General features: G+C 36.4%; 1 protein-coding gene across 1 annotated transcript in view; it reads left to right on the top strand.

Moving 5' to 3' along the window:
• NWD2 (NACHT and WD repeat domain containing 2) overlaps positions 1-22,735 on the top strand; it is a 146,436-nt gene that overhangs the window by 43,742 nt on the left and 79,959 nt on the right. Inside the window, exon 2 of the mRNA XM_072406347.1 lies at positions 19,279-19,367. Within this exon, the coding sequence (XP_072262448.1) occupies positions 19,279-19,367 (89 nt within the window). The remainder of the gene's footprint in view (positions 1-19,278; positions 19,368-22,735) is intronic.

Here is a 22,735-nt window from a genome sequence, read left to right as displayed (position 1 = left end):
TAACATACTGCTTTAAAAAGGCTTGAAAGGAGGGAAACTGTCTGTACCATAGAGGATGTCATCTGATCAGTAATGAAAGCAGACAACCAAGTGGCCAGCTAATTTCAGAAAACATACATTTACTCTGTTCTATTACCAGCTTTATTCTCTGCGAGGGGAGAGTGGAAAAGCCACAGAGGAGATGCTCACAAATATCATGTATATATAATATAGGGGTTTAACTATTAGAACCTAAAGAGTAAGCATACCTTCATCTAAAGAACTGATATATTACTATAATAGCTGTCATCGGCCATAAAGAAAACCTGTCACAAAGCTGTGGATTCACACTCAGCATGTGATAAAATATGCTCAACATGCAAAAAGAGGTTATATTTAGCATAAAAAGCACATGTGAGAACTATACACAAGAGGACATGATATAGAAGTAATGATAGCTGAATTTAAAAGCAAACTTCTATTTCCACTGGTTGCACTAATCATATTAGCATCTCAACAACCAATATTAGAAAAAAAGTCATCCATAATATTCCCTTTAAATGTAAATGTTCTACTTTTAACTCATCCATATCCTTTAGAGGTGTTTACATCTCTGTTGAGCTCTGGTACCAAATAATCAGGTAGCCTACGGGTCTTGTGTAGGTAAAGGAGATATACAAAGGATTTGTTTGATACAGCATGACTCTATCGGCTCTATATTAAAACAGGGAATCAGACATTCCCATGTGGGAACTTCCAGGTCTATGTATTTCATGGCAGTAATTGATTCCCATGAGGGAATGTTTGAGAAAATATTGGATTCCCAGTTTTATAAATAGAGCCCTATATGTACAAAACACAGTATCTGAAGCTGTCTGTAGAGGTCTTTATTAGGAAACAGAATGACATTTTATATTCTGAAGACTGCAAGATAAGGAAGAGGTGAATTGGTATGTTTGGAAACCTGCTACAGATATCTAGATGTAGGAAAGAAGCTGATGTCTTTTAAAAGTACACTTCTTATTCCTTAAATTTTAAGTACACTTCTTACTTCTTTAAATATGGATCCTAAGGCTATATCTCAGTCTAAAGATCTAATATCTATTGGATTATATACATTTTTTGTATTGGATTTTTAGTCATTTACACTATGAGCAGCTGCCTCTTTAACAAAGGGGTACATGTCCATGTTTAGTTGTTTGACCACAAAATGGATAGAAGACCTCATCACTGTGCTGCAGCCTCTCTCTCTCATTACCAATAACTGAAACAGTAATAAAAAGTGTATATAAACCTTAGAACAAAATAATGATATATTGCTTGTTATTAGTCCTGTGTATTGTTGGTTAAATTAGTAATATGTCCAGGAGGATTACTTGGTTACTTGGCTGTGTGACAAGATTCTCTAATACGTTCTCAGGTGTCACAGCTGAAGGTCAGGTTGGTGTTTTCTTCTATTCGGTGGTCTTTACATTGAGACATGGTTTGGATGGAAACTTGATAGCATTGGTGGATGGTAGATTTGAGGAATGCTAGGAGACTACATTGTGGTGGAAAAACAAGAGAACACAGTATGAATGAAGATAAGAAGATGTAAGCAAGCTAAGATTGTGGTAAGGAAGAAAAAGAGGCCCAAAGAACAAATGACAAAAGTGGAGAAAGAAGGAATGATTAAAGGAGGCACTGAGAATGCATTGTACAGCAGGTTAGAAAGGGCCATGTCACACTAATGATGCTATTGTTAAAAAAAAAAATAACCCCCAACAGAATTGCTCTTCTTATTTACTCCTATGTATGTGTACCCCTATGGCCTTACCAAAGATATTGTGGTCTATCTCTGGTCCCTGGCTACAATTACATTAATGATTGGTCATTAAACCAATCTCAACCTCAACTAAACTCCTAATGAAGTAGACCAGATCTGCGAAATGCATGGAGTTTCAGATATACCATCCAATTTTTACTTACCAACTTGGAGAATAGCTAAACTACGTACTGGTAAGTACTTACAATTACCAGTAGAAATTTTTGGTTTGATCAAACTTTCTGTACTTACAATGCATTAGCAGAAAACATTTGTCAAGTGCCTCTATAGGCTTATTGATTGGTTTTGTTAAATTATTTATTTGTATATGTTCTGTCTATGTGAAATATGATCAATTTTAAATTGTTTTGTTAAAAAAATGGTTATAAGAAATTGCTGAATCTGGTACCTTGAAAACCCCTCTATCTAGTATGCATTGTTCCTTTTGGGAGCTTCTTCACTCCAATAGTAAAGTATACCCTTCCTGTAAATTCAGCTCTCTGGCTCCTGACTGAGATACAATTTTAATATGGCCAGTGAGGTAAAGATGTTCAGTAGGTAAAGCTGAGTTGTAGTTTGATGGTTCTGCTACAGCTGACATGTTGTGTTGTTTCTGGAGAAGACTTTGGAGAATAGGGAGTAACTGGTGTGGAGCTTGTGGTGTTCCACTGGGCGTTTTCTGTATTTTGGCCACAGAGATCAGATTGTAAGGAGTGACAGGCCATACTTTCCACCCAGAAAAACTAGTTGATCAGAGCACCCCTAATTTTACCACTCCATAGGCCCCAAAATCTGAAAGGTATCCAGTTTTTAATCTGAGTTCTCCATGATTCACTGCAGTCAAGTTTAACAAAACTTGCTCTATCAAAACTTTTATCAACGCTGACATTCAGATTTCAAAAGCAACTATACATTTTTTACATTTACTTACAGTATGATTCATCAGGCTTTTTGAAGACAGGGACTTTGCAGTGGGACTGTTCCTTTTGTATTAATGTATTGTAAACTATTTAATAGGAGTTTATACTGCTTAAATAAACTGGACCAGTGTGCTACATCTGAAATATGTAAAGCGAGCAGGCAGTATGTGTTTCGTGTATGTGTCAGGCTTAGGTTAACAACAAATTAACCTCCATACACAACCTTCTCCTTTCTAAGTCTCTGAACTTTCTGGCTCTCACTGAAACTTGGCTTTCCTCTTCTGACTCTACCTCTGCTGCTGCTCTCTCCTATGGAGGCCTGCACTTTACACATACCCTATTAGTCTGTCATTTGCAATCCCTATTTAATGTACAGCGCTGCGTAATATGTTGGCGCTATATAAATCCTGTTTAATAATAATAATAGGTTGGCAAAGTGTATTTTCATTTAAGTGACACTAAAGTGAATAGCAAATCCATTCCTTCCTTGTTGTGTTCTTGTATGTGTTCTATTAGTGACTGTGACAACTTTATATTCTTTACAGCTAACTGTGGCTAAAATTCATGCTCTGTCCAGAGAATGTCTTCCTTCGTAGCCATCCCATTTTGCTGGGACTAAATTGTAAACACCCACATCCATAATACTCAATGCAAGGGATTATGGGACATGTATTTCTCTTATAGACAGGAAAGTGACATTGCAGTCTCTCTGCTGCCCCATGGTCTTTAGCTATAAATGGTGAAACTATCAGTATTTTATGTACAGATTGGCTGCACAAACACTTTTTAAAGCAACCTTAAAGAACCTTTTTCAAAACTATATACAATATGCAAACACTATTGTGTGCTTATTGCTGTTTATTATTCCTAATGTGAGGCCTGTGACTTGGGTTTCCTTTAAATCCTGCCAAGATATCTGTCTCTTGTGATGATGTAAAGGGTCTATGGTCTAATTTATATGCCATAAAGCTATGTTGGGTGCAGTTCAATATATTGTTTCAAGTATCCAGAGAGATATCATATAGACAATAATAATAAAAGGTATTAGTTTATAGCTTTATGTTTAATAAGCAATACACATTTTAGAAGATTGGGCACTAAATCATATAAATATTGATTATACAATGTATACTAAGTCTTACATTAATATATTCACCAATCCCACATTGTCCTTTTAAATCCTCCCTAAAGCAGCTAGCACAGGTATGAAAAACATACAAAATTAAAAAATATACACTCATGAAAATGAATACCTAAATGCAAACCCATACCCAATGAAAACCATACACTCATTGTACTAGACTTCACACGCTTTCTGCTAGTGAAAGGATTTTATGGTTTCTATCCTTAATGGTTTCACCCTACCTTGATCAGGTGGAATGATGAATGTGTTATATAGGTTATCTATGTAAGTGCAATATTTTATGTATTCTGTGTTATATTTTATCCATGTGCAAATGGAAATTCCACTATGTGAGATTTTTATTACGTTAATATAAAATTATATATGAAGAAGGACCAATTTGACGGTTGTCCCCTAAAGGACATCTACAGTTTAGGTCCAATACAAGGGGAGCCTTTACAGTGAGAAGTTTATCATGATGTTTTTGTATTTAAGGGCATAGAAATATAACACTGAACATAGTAAACAAAACATGTTAGAACTGGTATCTAAAGGTGAGTAGAACAGGAAAAATCCAGATTTGTTTTGTTCAGAAATTCATGTAAATCTAGATACCTGCAGTGCAATTCTCCACTCCTGGGGGCATAGCAGCAGTTTCCTGTGTACCTGGGAGCACCCAGATATATAGTATACATCACTGGTGTGAAAAGGCCCTAATACTATTAAAAAAGCAAAAATACCTAAAAAATGACAATATTTAAAAGCAAACTACCAGTTGATAAATGCACCAGTTTAAAATATGACAATAGGTATTATAAAAAAAAATTGGACATTTGATGTACCATTGTCTTCTAAAACATTCTCCCACTCTAGGGCTTCTGTCAATTTTCATATAATTTATACATTCACTTTAAAGTGTCCTATAGTTACATAAAGTTTTGACATCACATCTGAATATAGTTCCAACACACAGGCTATAACATAAATGGAAAAGGGTCATTTTTACTTGGAAGAGTCTCTTACAAGAGATATGTTCTGGTGTAACCTGGAAAGCCGTTATAATTCTACTGAAAGCACATTGGGCATTAGCATTACACTAGAATAGTGTGGCATTTGTAGTAGGGGAATTGTTAAACCCTTCTTAGTGTGCGATTAAAGATTTGTGCTAGGCTGGATTATGTTAAGTGACTTAAAACTGCAAGCTGCAGTCAAGATTCTCAAGCTGTATTTTAGTAGTTAGTGTAATGGTTATGGCACTGGCAATCCTCTGTAGAGAGATTGCTCTTATTAATCAAATGGTCTCAGGAAAGAACTCCCTCATTGGTGATTCACAGCCACCCATCAGAATCAAAACTGCACAGGAAAAAAGATGACAAAATGGAGAGTTCATATGAAAGGCACTTTAGTTAATAAGGTTGTATGTGGTTGGGTAAAAAACACCATTTACATTGGAAGGGAGAACATTTTTTTTTCTTCTAACTTGTTTCTATAGTGTGGGATGGTTTTTATTACTCCCAGTGCCATCATAACCAGGCTTGTCAAAATATTGCAGGGGTGTTTGCTGCTATGAGGTCAGTCATTAGTGGTGTAGGCATTGTGTAGAATATCACGGATCCTGCTGGGCTCTTTTTTAAGTGCAACACCCTTTTTAAAAAAGAAAGGGTGCATTTTTGAATCAAGAATATATGGGAGCTCAGAGCCTCCCAGGATACCTACGTTACGCATCCCAGTAGGCTTTTGGCTGCTTCCTCTGTGCATGCCTGAGCATCTTGGGCATGTGCAGAAGCAGCCCTTTCATCAAAAAATTGTTGATCTCACCCATGCACAGTAAGATCTGCACTTTTTTCCCCAATCTACATCTCCCAATCTTGCCCCTGCACATTGCGTGATCAGGTGATGCAAGAAGAAGAACACGGAAGAAATGAGAAGATGTCAGCGCCTGGCACTCCCTCTGCGCTGGGCCAAAGACAGATACCGAGACGACGTGGGACTCGCTGGAAGAAACGGATTAGCTGCTCTGCGGGATTGAAGGTAAGTGTGATTTTTTTGTTTTAGGTTTACTTCTGTTTTAAGTAAACTTCACCATACTATTTAGATCTGTTTTACACCATGTGAAATTTTATGTATCTTCTACGGAGTGTATCATTTTTACATTGGATTTATTCTACTCAGATTTGGAGCTTCTGCCCTTATTGTAAATATTTTAGGATCTGTTAAAGCTTCTACTTCCACTACTTAATTCAGTGCTAGGACCACATGATAAAAGCTTCAAGTGTCACAGCCAAGAATACTCTAAACAGCCTTTTTTTAAGATGAAAAAAATCAGATTGGGGTGCTATTGTATTTAAAATCTTTTATCCACAAAATCCCTACCACCTCCGTCTAAGCCATCCACTTAGATCATCCTTACCTTACCTGCAAATAAAGATATACTCACTTACACACTATCTAGGTCCCTTGACAGTGCCACATCTGGGTGCAAGGGACTTCTGAGGTTCCCACCTGTCCTCTCTTGCTAACGCAACCCTGCTGTGTCCTCTTCTCTGTTTAAAAGGGGCCCAACTGTTGGACAGCCAATATGAAGTATTTCGGTAGGCAAAATGCAGTTAACTTGTTTGATAGCTTCCCCTGTCCTAAACTTTTCTAACTCCTTCTCCATGGATGCATATTTTACTGAGTTGAAATTAAACAAAAGTTAAGTTTTAATTGCCATGGATTATTATATATCTGAATTAATCCCAGGATCCTCATCTTCTTGCTGCTGTAATTGGTTTTCATTATTTCTTATCATGCTTATAGCCACCGGTTAAATTACTTGTGTGACACATGCCTTTAAACATTTATTGAAGGTCTCAGTGCAGTTAAACGTTGTAACAAAACCAATGTCCCTAAAGTTGTTAATATTGTACTTTACCAGCAGAGTCTGTACCTGAGCTTGTGTATGCCTGTCACTAGTTGTCACTCATTGTAAAACTTTTTAGGAGTTAAGTTTCTATTACTTAATGAGAACAAGGTATTGTTTTTAAGCAGGAACCTGGAAAATCTACCCTTTTTCTCAAATTCCTAGGTGCCTACGCACTCCTGTTTAACACCCTAATAGGAAAATATTTGCTGTGTGAGAGGTAATCCAGAGATTTCTAGAAACACAGAATATAATTAGGTAGTAAAGTTTTAAAGTAAAGATAACAGAAACTGTTTATCCAGTTATGTTCATAGGGTTTGGGATATCTTTATTTCCCTAGTGGTTGAACTTTATGGACGTATGTCTTAATATCTCAACCTAACTAACTATGTAACTTTGTATTATGCCATGAGATTTGGAGTGGGATATGGTATGTATCACTACTGTGCAGCTCATTGATATATTTGCTGGAAAGGAAGCTGTATCTAAGGACCCACAGTGCAAGGATCTGCCTACATTTACTACATGGATACTGCAGATATGTGCTTCATACACCTCTCCTGTTAATCTTTTGTTTTGGATAGATTGTAAAAGGGCCATGTTAAAATGGCTGTATGGGCCCCCACTGTGAAACTTACACCGTTTTTTGAACTGGTAACCTGTATTTTTGTCACAGGTACTGGAAAAAAGGGTTATGTTCTATGGCTTTGGAGAGAACTCTCACTTTCTGCTGTTTTTCTGTGAGAGGAAGTAAAACAATCTCCCAAATAGGACACAAATAATAAAAGAAAAACACTACCACTGTCTTTACTGTTTCCTACTGAATCTAAAACTTAAACATTGATTTTGCTTTACATATACCTTAAAGGATCTGCATTAAAGTTACAAACATGTCTCATGCTATCTTAGGGTTTATTATTAGATTCCCACTTTGCCTAGAAGAGGGGTCATGATTGAAAGCAAATAATATTCAATGTTGAATGTGTTAATGCTAGGTGAGAGCACATGGAATTTAATATAATACAATTACAGGAAAGAAGAAATCGGGTGTAAAATTAATTTCCAGAAAGGAGCATGATATATGCGTTTAAAAAGCTGGAATTGTGAGGTGAGATAGCATTATTTAATGAACAGCTAAATAAATAACATTTCACTAATGTGCAGTGAGCTGCTCTCAGGGAACAGAATCACAATCATGCAGTTCAATTTTATTTCATCAACCAAACTATCTATCATGGATCCTAATTACTTCAATCCACCGTAATTACAGCAGCCCTATTTCTCTAATGGCAAATGTTATAAATTACTACAAATATAAACTGAGTCGCATACCAGGCCCTCCAGCAATAATTTCCCTTAGGATGATCGCATAATGATGCCACTTTAAGGGAACTTCATTTTACAAGAGCTTCTAATTTTTGTGACACCTAAAATAAAGCATTGGAGATGAGTAAACTTTTTAGAATCAGTCATAAGGACACCCACTGCTCCCTGTTGAACCACTTTGCAGCATAAAAGATTTAGTAAATTCAAGATGTTTATGCTTTTGGATTTACTTGCATTGTTATTGTGTGACAATTACTTAATATAGCAGACTCCTCCAGGTACCTGTAAATCATCTCTGTTTTTTCTGGTGAATACTATCACACAATCTGTGGTGCTCTGCTTTGCAAATAGTGACCCTTCCCTATCCTAATTCTATCCCTCATCTGTTCAGCCACATGTTACTTGTTTTACTTAACGCTTCTGTCCACTAAATTAGAAGGGAAAATACAGAGTGGGACTGGGAAGGGCTATATTGTTCTGTACAATCATGCTCTCTGCCCATAATCTAAATAAAAAACCATAATTACCCACTAAAAGGAAGGTTGGAAAGTCTGTGACCTGTGCTGTGCAGCCAGCAGAGCTGGAGCCAAGAGCTCCTAAAATACTGGTGTCACTTGTTCTAGGCTCCTTCCCAAGTTTACTGCTGCCTAACTTTAACTTTTGAGTTAACATGAGGAGGTTGGCCTTATACAGGGCATGTGTCAAAGCTTGACATGCCTGGGCTCCTCAGCACCAATGTCATTATTCTTTCCTATCACAACCCCAGGGACATGGGGAGCTAAAACTACTATGAAAAAGGGGTGTTTTTGAACTATACCATAGGGGTCTTGTGAGCTGGGATGTATACTTTGCTGGCCCCTGGACTGTTTGTTACATACGGCTGACACCCACACTCTGTAAATTCCATACATCTGCTCTCTATATGTTACATATTTTGACGCCTGTACATTCCATACTCCTGATCTCTGAATCCAAGAAATTGGGCTGTACATTACTTCTTCTGGGGGTCTACACTCTGTATATCCTAAAGGTTGTATCTTCAACTCATAATCAAAGTGTTCAAGTAGTTGTTGACTATTTAAATGAAATTCATCTTGTATGTAGTCCAATACTATGTGAACTGTTTAAACTTTTCTCCTGCATTCATATTCGTAGCATCCATATAATCCTGCACTGTGCTTTCCATTCCTGGAATCTCTTGAAAGAAAGAAAGCTGTGCTTGAAACTTTTTTTGAAGGGGTGGCTGCACACAAACCACACCATGGAGGTTTTTCCCAGGTAAAGTAGGTGCCACACTAGGTTAAAAAAGCGTCCATTAAGAGTGTATACAATTTACATATATATATATATATGTACCCACCTGTTCCAGTACCCAGAATACTATCAGCATTTGACCCCTGCCTTACCCTACTACAAGCACAAATTCTAAAACTAAATGCTTTTACTTCTGCACTAATACAGGCTATCAGGAAATGGTGCCAGAAAGATTCATCATAATTCAAGCCAGTTTAACAGCATATTGTCAACAATAAGCAAATATCAATGCAATGCAATAAATACCAATGACAGGCAGATATTAATAAAGACTGTCAATTATTACTGATATGAACGCACATCTCAAGTTAGCAATGGCAGATGCTATAATGTTATCCTGGGAGGTTCTCTTAAACAGAAGAGTGTTGAGGTACAGTACTCCCATATTGCATTCCCAGAATATAAATACACACGTGATCTGTTGAAACATTTGTTCTGGCAGATTTTGATGCTGCTTTTAATTTATTTGCAAGTGATTATAAATAGAGAAGTAGTTGATTTTACAAATGTCTGTTCCCTGAACTTGTGCATTATAGTTGGTATGTCAGAAAAGTGATTGATCTCAGCAGTAATTGCTAATTAGAAAATAAAATATGTTCACATTTCTTCCTTTTTATACTTAATATTAACTTTTTACATTTCAGAAAAGCTTAACGCAAGACTTTAATAAAAAATTGCCATTTTTTTGTCAGTGGTTTATAAATCTTTTACTGATGATGATATAGTCTACATGCTAAATGAGTGCCTATTAAATTAATTCCATCCTAAGCTGTAGAACTGTAGAACGCCTTGTGGCTGAATAGGGCCGTTGTCATCTCACCTATCTTGGTACCCTGCTCTGGTCTCTTAAAGCAAATAGGTAAAATACAGAGAAGAATATTGAAAACAGATGCTTCCTGCATGAATTGGCCAAGGTTTGCTAAGATGCCGCACTGCCAATTGCATTTAAGCATTCTATCTTTGTGTGTGTGTGTGTGCTTTTTAACACTCTCCTGTATGGATTCTCCAAATTGCTTCCTTTGCCCTGGTAGAGGGCCTGAAAAGGCAGCCATTGGGCATAATAATGCAGGAGGCCATCAATTTGCTTTAAAAGCCAGAGTTACCAGCCCAAAGCAGACAGTACCCAGCACAAGTGCATGTACAGCAGCCAGGAATCCTTCCAGTAAAGGTAATAAAAACACAACAACACATTCGTTTTCTGTTTGGGATTACAGATCACTAAAACGTCATCTAAACTTTAACATGTTAATGTAATTTTTTTTTTAATTCCACAATTTTCATTGAATGGATATGATGATCCTGCTTGAAGGTCCTCATTCAGGCACTTGTGTTGTCACATTTCTTTTTGGTAGGAAATTCAAGCCTCATTTGTACACACATCATTCAGGCCTGGTCCACCTTGTCATTTTCAAGTCAGTTCTGAACAATAATATTCTTCTGATGTTGAAGAAAGTGCATATAGATGGAAAGTACTAAAAGATGATAGAATACACAACTCTGAAATGAAAAAAAAAAATAAAACAATAATATAGGACACAAATAGCATAGCAACAAAAACACATTAGGAGCATTTCTTCATGCATCCCTTCCTTAATGCACAAATTAAATAATGGTGCATTACTTTCTCTCATGGCTAGACTCATTGGCACACATTTGGCTCTATTTAAAAAAAAAAAAAAAGATAATCTGACATTCCCTCAAACATTCCCTGGTGGGAATGTTTCAGGTCTATGTGTTTTAGTGGCAGTAATTGATGCCCAACAGAGAATGTTTGAGGGAATGTCAGATTCATTGTTTTATAAAAAGAGCCTATTGAATGTGTAGGTTAAGCACATCTTTATTTTACATCTAAATAGGAATGCAGAAGTGAAAAAAAGAATGAAAAATACAAAATGCATTGATTTTATTGTATTTGGAGGACCTAAATATGGTTTTATGGGGTGTAGTTTTGGGATAATAAAGTACATATCTTAACTTTTTCCAAACTAGAATTTCATTTTGAAGGTTAGCAGGTTTCTCTTTGGAGCACAGTTTTTGCTCAATATTTCTGTACTCCAGTCTTTGTAAATCCACTGATTGTAATGTTTGTATTAATTTATCATAGAAACCTAGGAAAGAAATATGATTTAATAAACCTGAAATGAAAAGTCAGAGTAGGACAGAAAATTAAATTTTACATTCAAGCTTGATATATGAAAATGTCACTTTTGGTGGCTTAGTCATGCCCCAGCATTTGCACAAATGAAATTATGGAGAATGTTTATGTCATTTATCATCCTTATTGTCTTCCATACATTAATCTGCAAGTTGCATTAATGGACAGTCTGTTACTTTTTTGAGAAGCATTGCAATTAAAACATTCCCACACACGTACAGAGGCAAGGGCTCAAACAGTCTCTGTGTAGCTATTAATGATCAGAACATTTTCCTGGCAAAGCTTTCAGTTGTTTTGGGAATAGACATCCCTAACTGCCTTCTATACTTACATTCATCATTTTAGAAATCGTTCTGCTGTGTAACCAATAGTGGAAAATTATTTTACACACACAAAAAAAAAAACAAGATAAAAAAATGTAGTTTGCATTAATTTATAAATTTGTCTTTAAAATATTTGAATATTTGTATCAGCCTATATTAACTGGGATGAATATAACATTACAGTATTACAGTAACATTACAGAAACAGTATTACAACATGTATGACATCTTATCAGTTTAGAGTTACCCAAAGGAGGGGTTCAAGACCTGGAGCAGGATCAAGAAATCCCATGTGGCTCCTGGGGGCTGGCACCTTGCCATCTGCTTGATCATTCACACTGCAGCGTCGGCTCTTAAATAACCAACATCTTTAGAAATGACAACAAATAGCAGTGCATGGTATTAAACCACTCTCTGCTGCTCCCATTCATTTTCTATGGGGCTGCTGTGTGAAGAAGCTACATGTAACATCTTCCCCGAGGCAGTGGTTCACTTGCATTAGGAAGTAGTAACTGCATCACAAGCTCACTGCCAGCCTGAATGTAGCCATATTAATGGCCCCTCATCAAATTTTGACTTCTCCATTATCATATACATGCATACAGGTGGGGTTGGGGACTCTTAGAATGTTTGTATGCATTTTTTATTTTTGTTTTTTTGTTTTTTTTAGCTTCACTTTTTTACTACCACAGTAGACCTATTAAGCTCCTTATGTGATAGTGTTGTGCTGTGACAGGTTATTATTATTACACACAGTAATCTCTATGAAGACATCTACCACCTAATGTCTTCCCTTCACTTTTTCTAAGTATTATGTTGTTATTATTGGGACAGACAGACTTTCTTTCATCAAAGTTATTTGCAAACAAAAAAAAGTTATTTTCAATTGTATGCATTTTGTTTCACTATGCGGCACTGAAAAAAGATACAAGCCAAATAAATGCCAACAATTAATCAGCAGAAAAATAATAGCACAGGGGGAAAGAAGAGGAAGGAATTAAGAATTAACTAAGGGTTATTAAGTTTTTAATCATTAAAATAAATGTGGCTACAAAAATCTTTTAATTAACATGTTTTGGAAGTGTATATGGTTTCTTTATTATTAATAATATTTACTAAAACTTGAAAAAAATTAAGACAATCCTCTTAATATCTACTCTGGTGACAACTGTCTAAAATAATATCTTCTTAATTATTTTTTCCTGGGACTCTTGGACTGAGAGATTATCTCCTGACCAAGAAAACCAAGAAGGGATCTTACTTTATCACTGCTCTAATCCATAACTATTAGTTTGTGCTTTATGTACACATTCAGGTGACCTAAATACTTTGAAATGAAAGTGTCTAAAAGAAGAATGTTCAGTGCTCTTGGTGACAGTTAAGCTACGTACACACTTCCAATTATTATCGTTGAAAAACGAACAACGAACGTTCATGCACGATATATACGAACGATCGTATAGCACCGATCCTGCACATAGAGTTAACGACACGATCGTTCGTAGATATTGTACACACACTAGATACGATCGTTTGAGCGATAGAGGAACTATGTGCACGACAGGAAAGTGAACGGACGTTCGTTCATTACGCATGCTCATCCCATGGACGATCAACGAACGACCGTACACACGAACGATGTTCAACGATCGTCGTCCAATCCGATCCGTCGGTCCGGTCGTTCGTTTCCAGCGACTTTCCTCGTTCGTCGGCGTCGTTGGTTACTTTTTTACGAACGATTTTTTGCCCAATCGATCGTTCGTCGTTCGATTGGAACGATAAAAATTGGAAGTGTGTACGCACCTTTAGTCATTTCTCTGTTCCATTTTCCAATCTGATCTGTTTGCTATGGAGAAGTTGACCATTTGTATAGCAAACATAGACAGAGCATTTTAGATATACATGGAACCCAATTTGTTTTATTAGACAGAAGCAGAGCAATCATTCTCATAGCTGTGTCCTGTCACTGCGGTCCAGATGTACTCTGTACATTTACTCTTGTTGTCTTATTAACTGGGATTTATTGAAGAGTGGAATATGCTACATTTGTTACCTGTAAAGTAGCTGAATACATCAGGTTTATTATGACTGTCAGTGTTGGAAAGAATCCATTCCTAAAATACATATACCATATTGTCAGTTATTTTGCACTTTGGCTGTAGATATGTCAACCTGGGAGCATGATAAATGTACTTTAGCCATTTATATAAATTCTTAAAATGTGAACATATCCCAGTGGTATCAGAATAGTGAACTAGGTAAGTTACCTAGTGATGGCAATATCGCAGGTTTCATATGTTATAACCTACTTGATGAAACCCTATGCCTCAATGGTTGGTCCTCTAGGTAGTATAATTTGGAATTCCATATTAGTCATACATGATATAGAAAACTTTCATTCAGAAATCTTCCATAACCGATTGATTATGACAGCAGCTTAATTCCCTGAAGACCTACATAGATAATTAGGCTTTTCTTAGCCAATGCAGTTTGTATTTACAGAGATCTGCTGGAACTAGTTAAGGATGAATTTCAATAATCCATATGTGTGTCTACGCTGACCAAATAGCTTCCATGCAATCGCAAAAAACAGCTTTCCTAAAAATGTAGTTATTGTTCATAGAATCTGCTTTAACACTTTTTCCACACACACACATAATAATATATATATATATATATATATATATATATATATATATATATAGACCTGTTAGAGAGAAGTTTTTATCCATATTATGTAAATATATATATATATGTTACATAATGTGGATAAAAACTTCTCTTTATTCCTTCTTTCTTCCTTGGTGTTTGCAAATCCCTGTTCAGGTGTTTATAGGTGTTTTTAATGACTAAATTTCTAAAAGTAGGGTCCTTTCTTGTATTGAAACCTGATCCTAGGCTTAGGACATTCATGGATAGGAACTGGGGACCCATTTTCCCCCTGTACACCCCTTTCTTTTGGCAAAAATTAGCCCCCCACCCTCCTGTAGCAGTGGCAAGCACCATCGTTGGGGGAGAGGGCCTTCCAAACCCCATGTGCTGTAGGTGGGTAGCTTATGGGCAGTCTGAAAGCTCTCTTTAATAAAAAGATCCCCAAATATCTACCCTCACCTTGTTGAATGAGTACAATGAGTACAATTCCACACAAGGTTTAAATAAGCTCTAAAAAAAAGCACAATTAAAAAAACATCTTTAATATTTTGTTTTTTAATTAACTACTTACCTTTGCAGAATCCAACGATAAATCATTCCAGCGTTTGGAGCTTCACATTCAGCTGTTCTCTCTGACAGTGACAAGATTTCTACCCGCCATCTTATCATTTGTTCAGTAAAGAGCAGTCAAAGACAGGTCTCATCAGCTGCCCTATTGCACTATTGGCTGATTAAATCAAAATAGTAAAGACATGTATTATATCATTACCAAACTAAATGCACTGATTACTAGAAAGAAAATGTAATTGAAAATAAGAAAAGTAAGGGAGAAATTTAATGTACATGGATCTATGTGACCTAAAGGCAGCCTTGATCTCCTTTGTTGACAACACTGCCTATGTTGTATTTAATGCCCACCCTTTATTATAGAAAAGATTTTCCTATATTTTAAGTGGAGTAGATGCCAGGGATTTTAAGATTTCCAGGCCTTTGTAAGAAGGCCAGAACATGTGTCTTTAGCTACTGTCATTGGCTTAGGTGACTTTTCTATATATTCCTATAGAGAATCAATTAGATGAAACCAGACTTAATATCCACTGGAAACTTCCACCTAACCCTGGGAATGACTTGCTTCATTGCCAGATATCTCACACCCTCTTTTCATTCTGTGGAGGTCTGTTTCCTTTGCTTCATGAGTGAGCTAACAGCTTGCTTATGCAGAAACTAAATAAAAATGTACATTGTTACCCGCTGATCAACCATTGAATGCCTTCTTTAGCATGACAGCAGATTTGAGTATTCCCTGCTGTGAATTATCCTATTTATAAAGATCACTTGCATTCCCCGGTGGAAAACCAGCTTGGCCTTTTTTTTATGCCCTGACTTGTCATGACCTTCACATACAGTATGCTACACCATAGGTTTTAGAAAGCTAAGCGATAGCATGAAACCTCTACTTGATACAGCAATACCCTTTAAGTATACTGTCATATATAAAATGTAGGACATATAATAATAGACAAAATAATAATATCCTACCTACAGAGAACTGACATTTTCAGAAGAAACACAGCAGGGTCTTGCAAGTCACTGCTGTGACTAACAAAGAAGTCAGCAAAGTTTGGGAATGTTACTGCTGTCAAAAAAACTACTGTGATTTATATATAGGAAACCTGTGGGCACCAAATGTCCCAGTTATTAGTAAGTTTCAGAAAATGCTGGGAAATTTACATAAAGCAATTTTTTAAAGGGAAGGGAGAATTTAAAAAGCAACTCTCCATCCAATACTAATAAAAGGTAGAAACATACACATTTAGTGCACTATATATATAAAGCAGTTGAGGAATCTTTGAACAGTTGAGGCCCTGAACTGTGAGCTGATATTTGTTTTATGTATCCATTGAGGATTCCAGCAACTGGATCTCTAGCTGCACCTCCAATAATATAAGGGATCTTCTTGTTTTTCTGTATTTTCTGTGCCTTATATTACAAATAAAGCACTGGGGCGTTTCATGGGGGCATTTGGGGGTTCTTTCTGTTGCGGAAACAGCAGTGATACCTAAATACAAAGTTAGGACTGGAGCCCTTATCAACAAAAAATGTATGAAACTATTCAGTTTGCAAGTCTTGGGATTTGGGACAGGATTACACTTGACAATAAGTAGACATAAAATGATGGTAATATAGATATTGTCATGGAATGGGAAATAATTAATAGAAGATAAAACTGTACTGGAAATTAGATGAAAAGGCTAGTTAATAATCAAAATCAAGTAATCAAAAGCATATCCAATATTGAAGTAAAGTGTTAGGACAGATGTAATCATTTGATCCAAGTGAAGAAATATATAGACTTGGAATAGAAGAAAGGTGTTCGGAACCTACTGCCCTGGGTTCAACCTTCAGTGCATTCAGTGGTTGGTATTGGCCTATTCCCTCCTTTGTGGTTCAGTTGGTAATAGTGAAATTGACAGGTAATGTGGTCTGGTTTCTTGTTATCGTTAGGTCTTTAGTTTTCTTGACGATCATTTTATCCTTCATAGGTTGATTCCGGCTGTGTTCCCTTTCCTGTTTCTAAGCTATCAACATACCTGCACAATATGATTTTAAAAAAGAGAGAAAAAAAACAGAAATAACATGTTGTCTCTAAGAGTCTGAATTCCTGTTTGACACCTGGTTACAGTCTGTTCTTTTTTGGAACCTATCTTGCTTTCCATGCTTGTATTTGTCCCTGTTCATGCAAACCAATATTCCTGACTTCTCTTGCCCTGTGTCTGATTGCTCATTTGACCTAAAATCGAGAAGACCATTTCCATAGAGTAAATTTAACAACTTTCCCTCTGCTCTATTTCCACTCCTATGGAGAAATGGAACATGCTTTTTAACTTTTATGTCTGATGATAAGCTTCAACAATATATACTTCAGTAGGTTTGTCACAATAAATTGTCTTATGCTGTTTATGAAATTTTAAAGCAACTCTAAAGTCACTGTGATGTTTCTGAATTCTACATTTAAACATTCCCATTAAAAACAAGAACCCATTTGCATTGTAACAACTAGACACAAAATTGTAAAAGAGGAAATGAGAAGAACAGCTCTTACGGCAACAATTATGTTTGAAAAGATTAATTATATTGAACACTTAATAGCTAATACAAAGTTCTACTTTTAGCAGAGGAAATGCATACAATCTTAACTCAGAGCATACATATGATCAATAACCACATATAATGAATAATTACTCTATATTCCCGATGTGTTCCGCCATTTGGATTCCTCAGGGGACTTCACAGAGGCTTATACTGGTTAGCAAATTACAGAGAGCAGTTTTTACAATATAGTATAATTTCCATACAATCACTCTATAAAATGTTTTTTTTATTTGAAGTTGAAGTCAAGTACCTTAGATAAAGTATATAAACAGCAGTTATGATCTTGTAATAATGCATGACTTCACATATGGTCATGCATATACACAAAGTGTGAACTAGTAAGTAATTATGCTTCAAAACTTTCTTTGTAATTGTATGTTATTATAGTACAGGTAGTCCCTGAGTTAAGGACATCTGACATAAGGACAGGCTTCCCTGCTCGCTCATGTGCAGGATGGAAACTTGATGCGGGGGAGGGGGACTGTTTGCATGACTTGCAGAAGAAATCTTTTGCTAAGCACAGCTGAGGTTTTGGGTGATCTTAAGAACTAAGCTGATTTGTAGCATCTTGTAACTCTTTAATGACCAAGACAAACTCTGCAGCTGTTTCTTTTTGCATATCAAAGCACAACTTGCTCCAGAAATTAATGTATGTGTTTTTTTTAGTTTGTTTGTGATTAGTTCACAGTGAGGACTTTATACAGTAACTGACGCCACACTGCCTAATAATATGTTGAGACAAACATCTGTCCTAATTTCGTTGATTAAAAATTTGTACCTGTTCCGACTTACATGCAAAGTTAACTTAAGAACAAACCTACAGTCCCTATTTCGTATGTAACCTGGGGACTACCTGTACATAAAAGTTTAAACAGGGTGGGAGTATAGGCAAAGTTCTTTGATTTACTTGCTGCTTTTGAATATAATAATGGTAGTGAATTTGAGTTGTGAGAAGCAAAGGTTGAAAATAACTGGTGAGTTCAGGTAGTTGAGATGCCTGGTAAAATTTTTAAAAAAGAGAGAGTGTACCAAGATAATAAAGATAAGGGGTCTCTCATGTGGGTTGTTAGCACTTACATGAGTAATGTTTCACATAGTAAACAAATAGCCTGCTGTTTCTACATTTAGGTAGTTCAGATATGTGGTATAATTAAGAATATAGACACAAAATTGTCTTACAATTGAAATATTGTCTACTTCCAAACGCCAATCTATTATGAGAATGTGTGAATAAATTGCCACGTGTTATTGACGTTCAAAGTTGCCGTTCATGCATCAAAAGCACACCCCCTTTGAAAAAAATGGAGAGGGAACCTTTTAATACTTCCTGATAGGATCCGTCTGGATCATGATTTTTATTCCATTGGAAGACATTTAAAGGTAAATAAAAACCCCACCCAAAAAGCACACATAATGCAAGTGGTCTCGTTTCTTATTATGAAAATATACAAAAACTTTATGAAACTTAAATTAGAAAGAAATGAAATAGCAACAGTATTATGTTTGCACAAATACTTATTTTTTCTGTTAGCTGTTAGTACTAAAAATCCTCATATTTTGTACTCTACCTTTTTGTTTTATTATTTGTTTATAAGTGTAATTGTATACATTTGTTTACTTTCTGTAGATACAGAAGCAGAGAGAAATGCACTAAGGGAGCAGGTGTATCCTAAACTGAGAGAATTCTGCAGAGAAAGCTATGGCATGGAATTCCAGGTATTTTTCTTCTAAATGATTTTATATAACTGTATCATTTGTACTCCCCATTCCCTATGGTACCCTTTTAAAATGAAAACAAATAAAAGGTGAAATATTTCTGTCATGTTAGCAACTATAGGCAACATAAACGTTAACAAAGAGGTTTACTCATAAAACAGCTACAATAATTAGTATCCTTCAGGAACGTTTCAAGTATGCTCTGTGTATTGAAAAAGCAAAAATAAGTCTACTTACTTCCGTTCTTGAAATTTAAGATCACAAAGGAAATGCCATTACAAGCAGTTCCTCGTTATATCCTCCAGCCATGATTATCCATCAACTACCCAGGACTATTTTTTTACAAAGGTAAAGAAGGAGAAAACTACCAGGCTCAGGTCTGCCTCCTGTGTGTTTCACCACCTTAGTCGTAGAGGCCTTTAGGATGAAAACCTAATGCAGGGTAAAACGCTCAAGAAGTACTGAGTCTACCAGAACTTTCAATCTAAGTTCACAAGGATGTTGAAAGGTGCCCAGCCATTAGCTCTGACCAGTAGATACTTATGTGTGTGCTGATCATAGGATCTTCCAAATATTGGAATGGTTTACCTGGTGTCAAACTGCCTTGAGGGCTTTTCTTCATTCATCTCATCTCTAGTATAAACATAGCAGTTTAGCTAGTACAAGGTTTTTGTCAATGCATGCAGTCAAAACAATATTGTGAGCTGACCTGTAGCTAGTTCATTTTTAGCATTTCAATTTAGCTGGTTAATCATCTGGCCACCTTCACTGGGTCCTTTAAACAAATCAACATCTTACGCAGTGCTGTACATTAAATAGTGGTTGCAAATGACAGATAAATGATTTTGTGCTTTTGTAATGCTTGCCTTAAATATGCACAAATTGACCTTATACACTTATTTTTTAAAATATGATCTATTAGCCATAAGGGTTTAATATAGGCTACCTTTTTGAGTCCTCCTTTCAGCAGCACAAAGTTCTGGTTTTTGATATAAAAACCTTGAAGTAGATGGAGCTCTGGTGGCAAGGTCCTATGTGCTGTGATTTTTTATTTATATGTTTAGCTTTGGTGGCTTTGAAATTCCTTTGCTTTTTAAATACATGTGTATCAGAATATCAGAAATGTGTTTATGTACTGCATTTGCATGGCTTTAAAATGTATATACATATCAGTAATAGGTAAGGGGTCCTACTATAGACAAAGTGAAAAAAAACATTGTCCAAAGCTCACAGTCTTTAGTTATGTCACAGTTCCCAACTTTCCTACTTTTGGAACCAAATTCATCTGCTCCTTTCCCACTATTTCTTATCTTGATATATATATGCATCAGAGAGATCAGAGGCAGCAGACTTCAAAAGTCCAAAATAACAGCAGTTTTTATGCACACTCCACAGCTTCACAACAAAATAATAAACAGTAGCCCGACTGGGCCTCTGGCTACCTCACTTAGGTGCCCTCTCTTACTAACACATTCACTATACTAGTACTGTTCTACTCAAAGTTTTGTGGTACTGTTTGGCCACTGGCTTTCCTGGAACCCTCTGTCTCTCTCTCAGCCTGGAATCCACTCTGGCTCTCTCTCAGCCTGGAATCCACTCTTGCTCTCTCTCAGCCTGGAATCCACTCTGGCTCTCTCTCAGCCTGGAATCCACTCTGGCTCTCTCTCAGGCCTGGAATCCACTCTGGCTGATTACTTACTCATCTCCCTACACCTGAGTGCAGGTGCATATTTACCCAATCAGTATTGGGTTGGGCCAAGGAACCCACTCTGTCACTCCATTAGCCAGCTCCTGGGCCCTAAAGCCCCTGGTTTCTTCCTAGAAATTTACACAGACCTGTCTACTCTCTATTACCTTTTTAACACTTCCCCTGACATTCTTAGTGACACTCTGTTACAATATATATATATATATATACATAAATATATATATATATATATATATATATACACACACACACACACACACTCACCAGCCATTTCCTCAGGTAACATTTTTCAACTTCTTGTTAACACAAGTATCTAATAAACCAATCACATATCAGCACTCCATTTAGGTCAGGACAACCTACTGAAATTCAAACCGAGCATCTGAATAGGGAATAAAGGTGATTTAGGTTAGCTTAAATGGTTGTTAGTGCCAGGCGGGCTGGTCTGAGCTTTTCGAAAAAATGCTGGTTTGCTGGGATTTTTACTCACAACCAGTTTACAAAGAATTGCCAAAAAAGTACAAATATCCAGTGAGTGGCAGTTTTCTGTGTGGAAATGCTTTGTAAATGACAAAGGTCAATGGAGAATGTGCAGAATGGCTTGAGCTGACAGAAAGGCAACAGTAGCTCAAATAACCACTGGTTACAACCAAGGTACACCAAAGACACAAGAATTCATGAATTAATCCATGCCAGTGAGAATTAAGACAGTTCTGAAGGCAAAAAGGCAAATCCTGTACTAGTACTATATACAGTACTAACTAGTACTAATACGGTAGATGTACCTGTACCTTTGTAGTGAATGCATGGATTTGCGAAGAGGATCTTCAAACAGTGCATATGTCCATCTATAAATATGCAATGCAAATATTTTTGTTCCACACAGAGAACAGTTAAAGCAAATAAACCGAAATGTAAATTAGATTTATGCACTTAACTAACTAAGCCTACTTTAATAATTGGATGATTGAAATGGTTATTCTCTAAGCTAAAAAACTTAACCTTTGCTAAATATTTGTTAAGTTCCAAGTAAAACCAATCCCAGTTCAGTAAACCAATCCAAGTACCTGCATCTCAATCATTGGTTTCAACAATGTTTTTTTTTTATATCAAAGAAAAAAATGAACACTGTAAATACAATAAGGGTTCTCCAATGGTGGTTCTACAAAAGCTTTTACAATATACTACAGCATGGCGTTTGAAGGAGTGAATCTTTATTTTGTATAAATCTAATTACTAAAATCTTTTGTACACTGTAACATGTTAATGTAATTTTAACAGAAAGTTTCCACTTTATAATCTATCGATAAGGCACTTTTCTGTTTCAGTACAACTGAGCCCCTATGCATAGAGCCAGGTTCATTGACACGTGGGACCTGTTGTATTAAAGCTCTCTGAAGCTGGAGAAGATACACATCAGTGAAGCTGGGTGATCCAGCAAACCTGAAAAGGATCTGGTCCTGGATTTAAAACATTTCCATAGCAAATAGCAAATGTCTTTGAAGAAATCCATTCCAGAGCTGCTGGGTCACCCAGCTTACCTTTAGCTACCCTTATGAAAGTGTATCCTCTCCAGCCTTTGAGCGCTTTCATAAATCAGGCCCATGACTTGAAGAGCTTGGTGCACAGGAAGTGACCTGTACAGAGCACAAATGTCCAG

Source organism: Pyxicephalus adspersus, chromosome 3 (genome assembly GCF_032062135.1).
Source record: "Pyxicephalus adspersus chromosome 3, UCB_Pads_2.0, whole genome shotgun sequence".
Taxonomy (NCBI): domain Eukaryota; kingdom Metazoa; phylum Chordata; class Amphibia; order Anura; family Pyxicephalidae; genus Pyxicephalus; species Pyxicephalus adspersus.
This window is presented reverse-complemented; position numbering and strand designations above follow the sequence as displayed.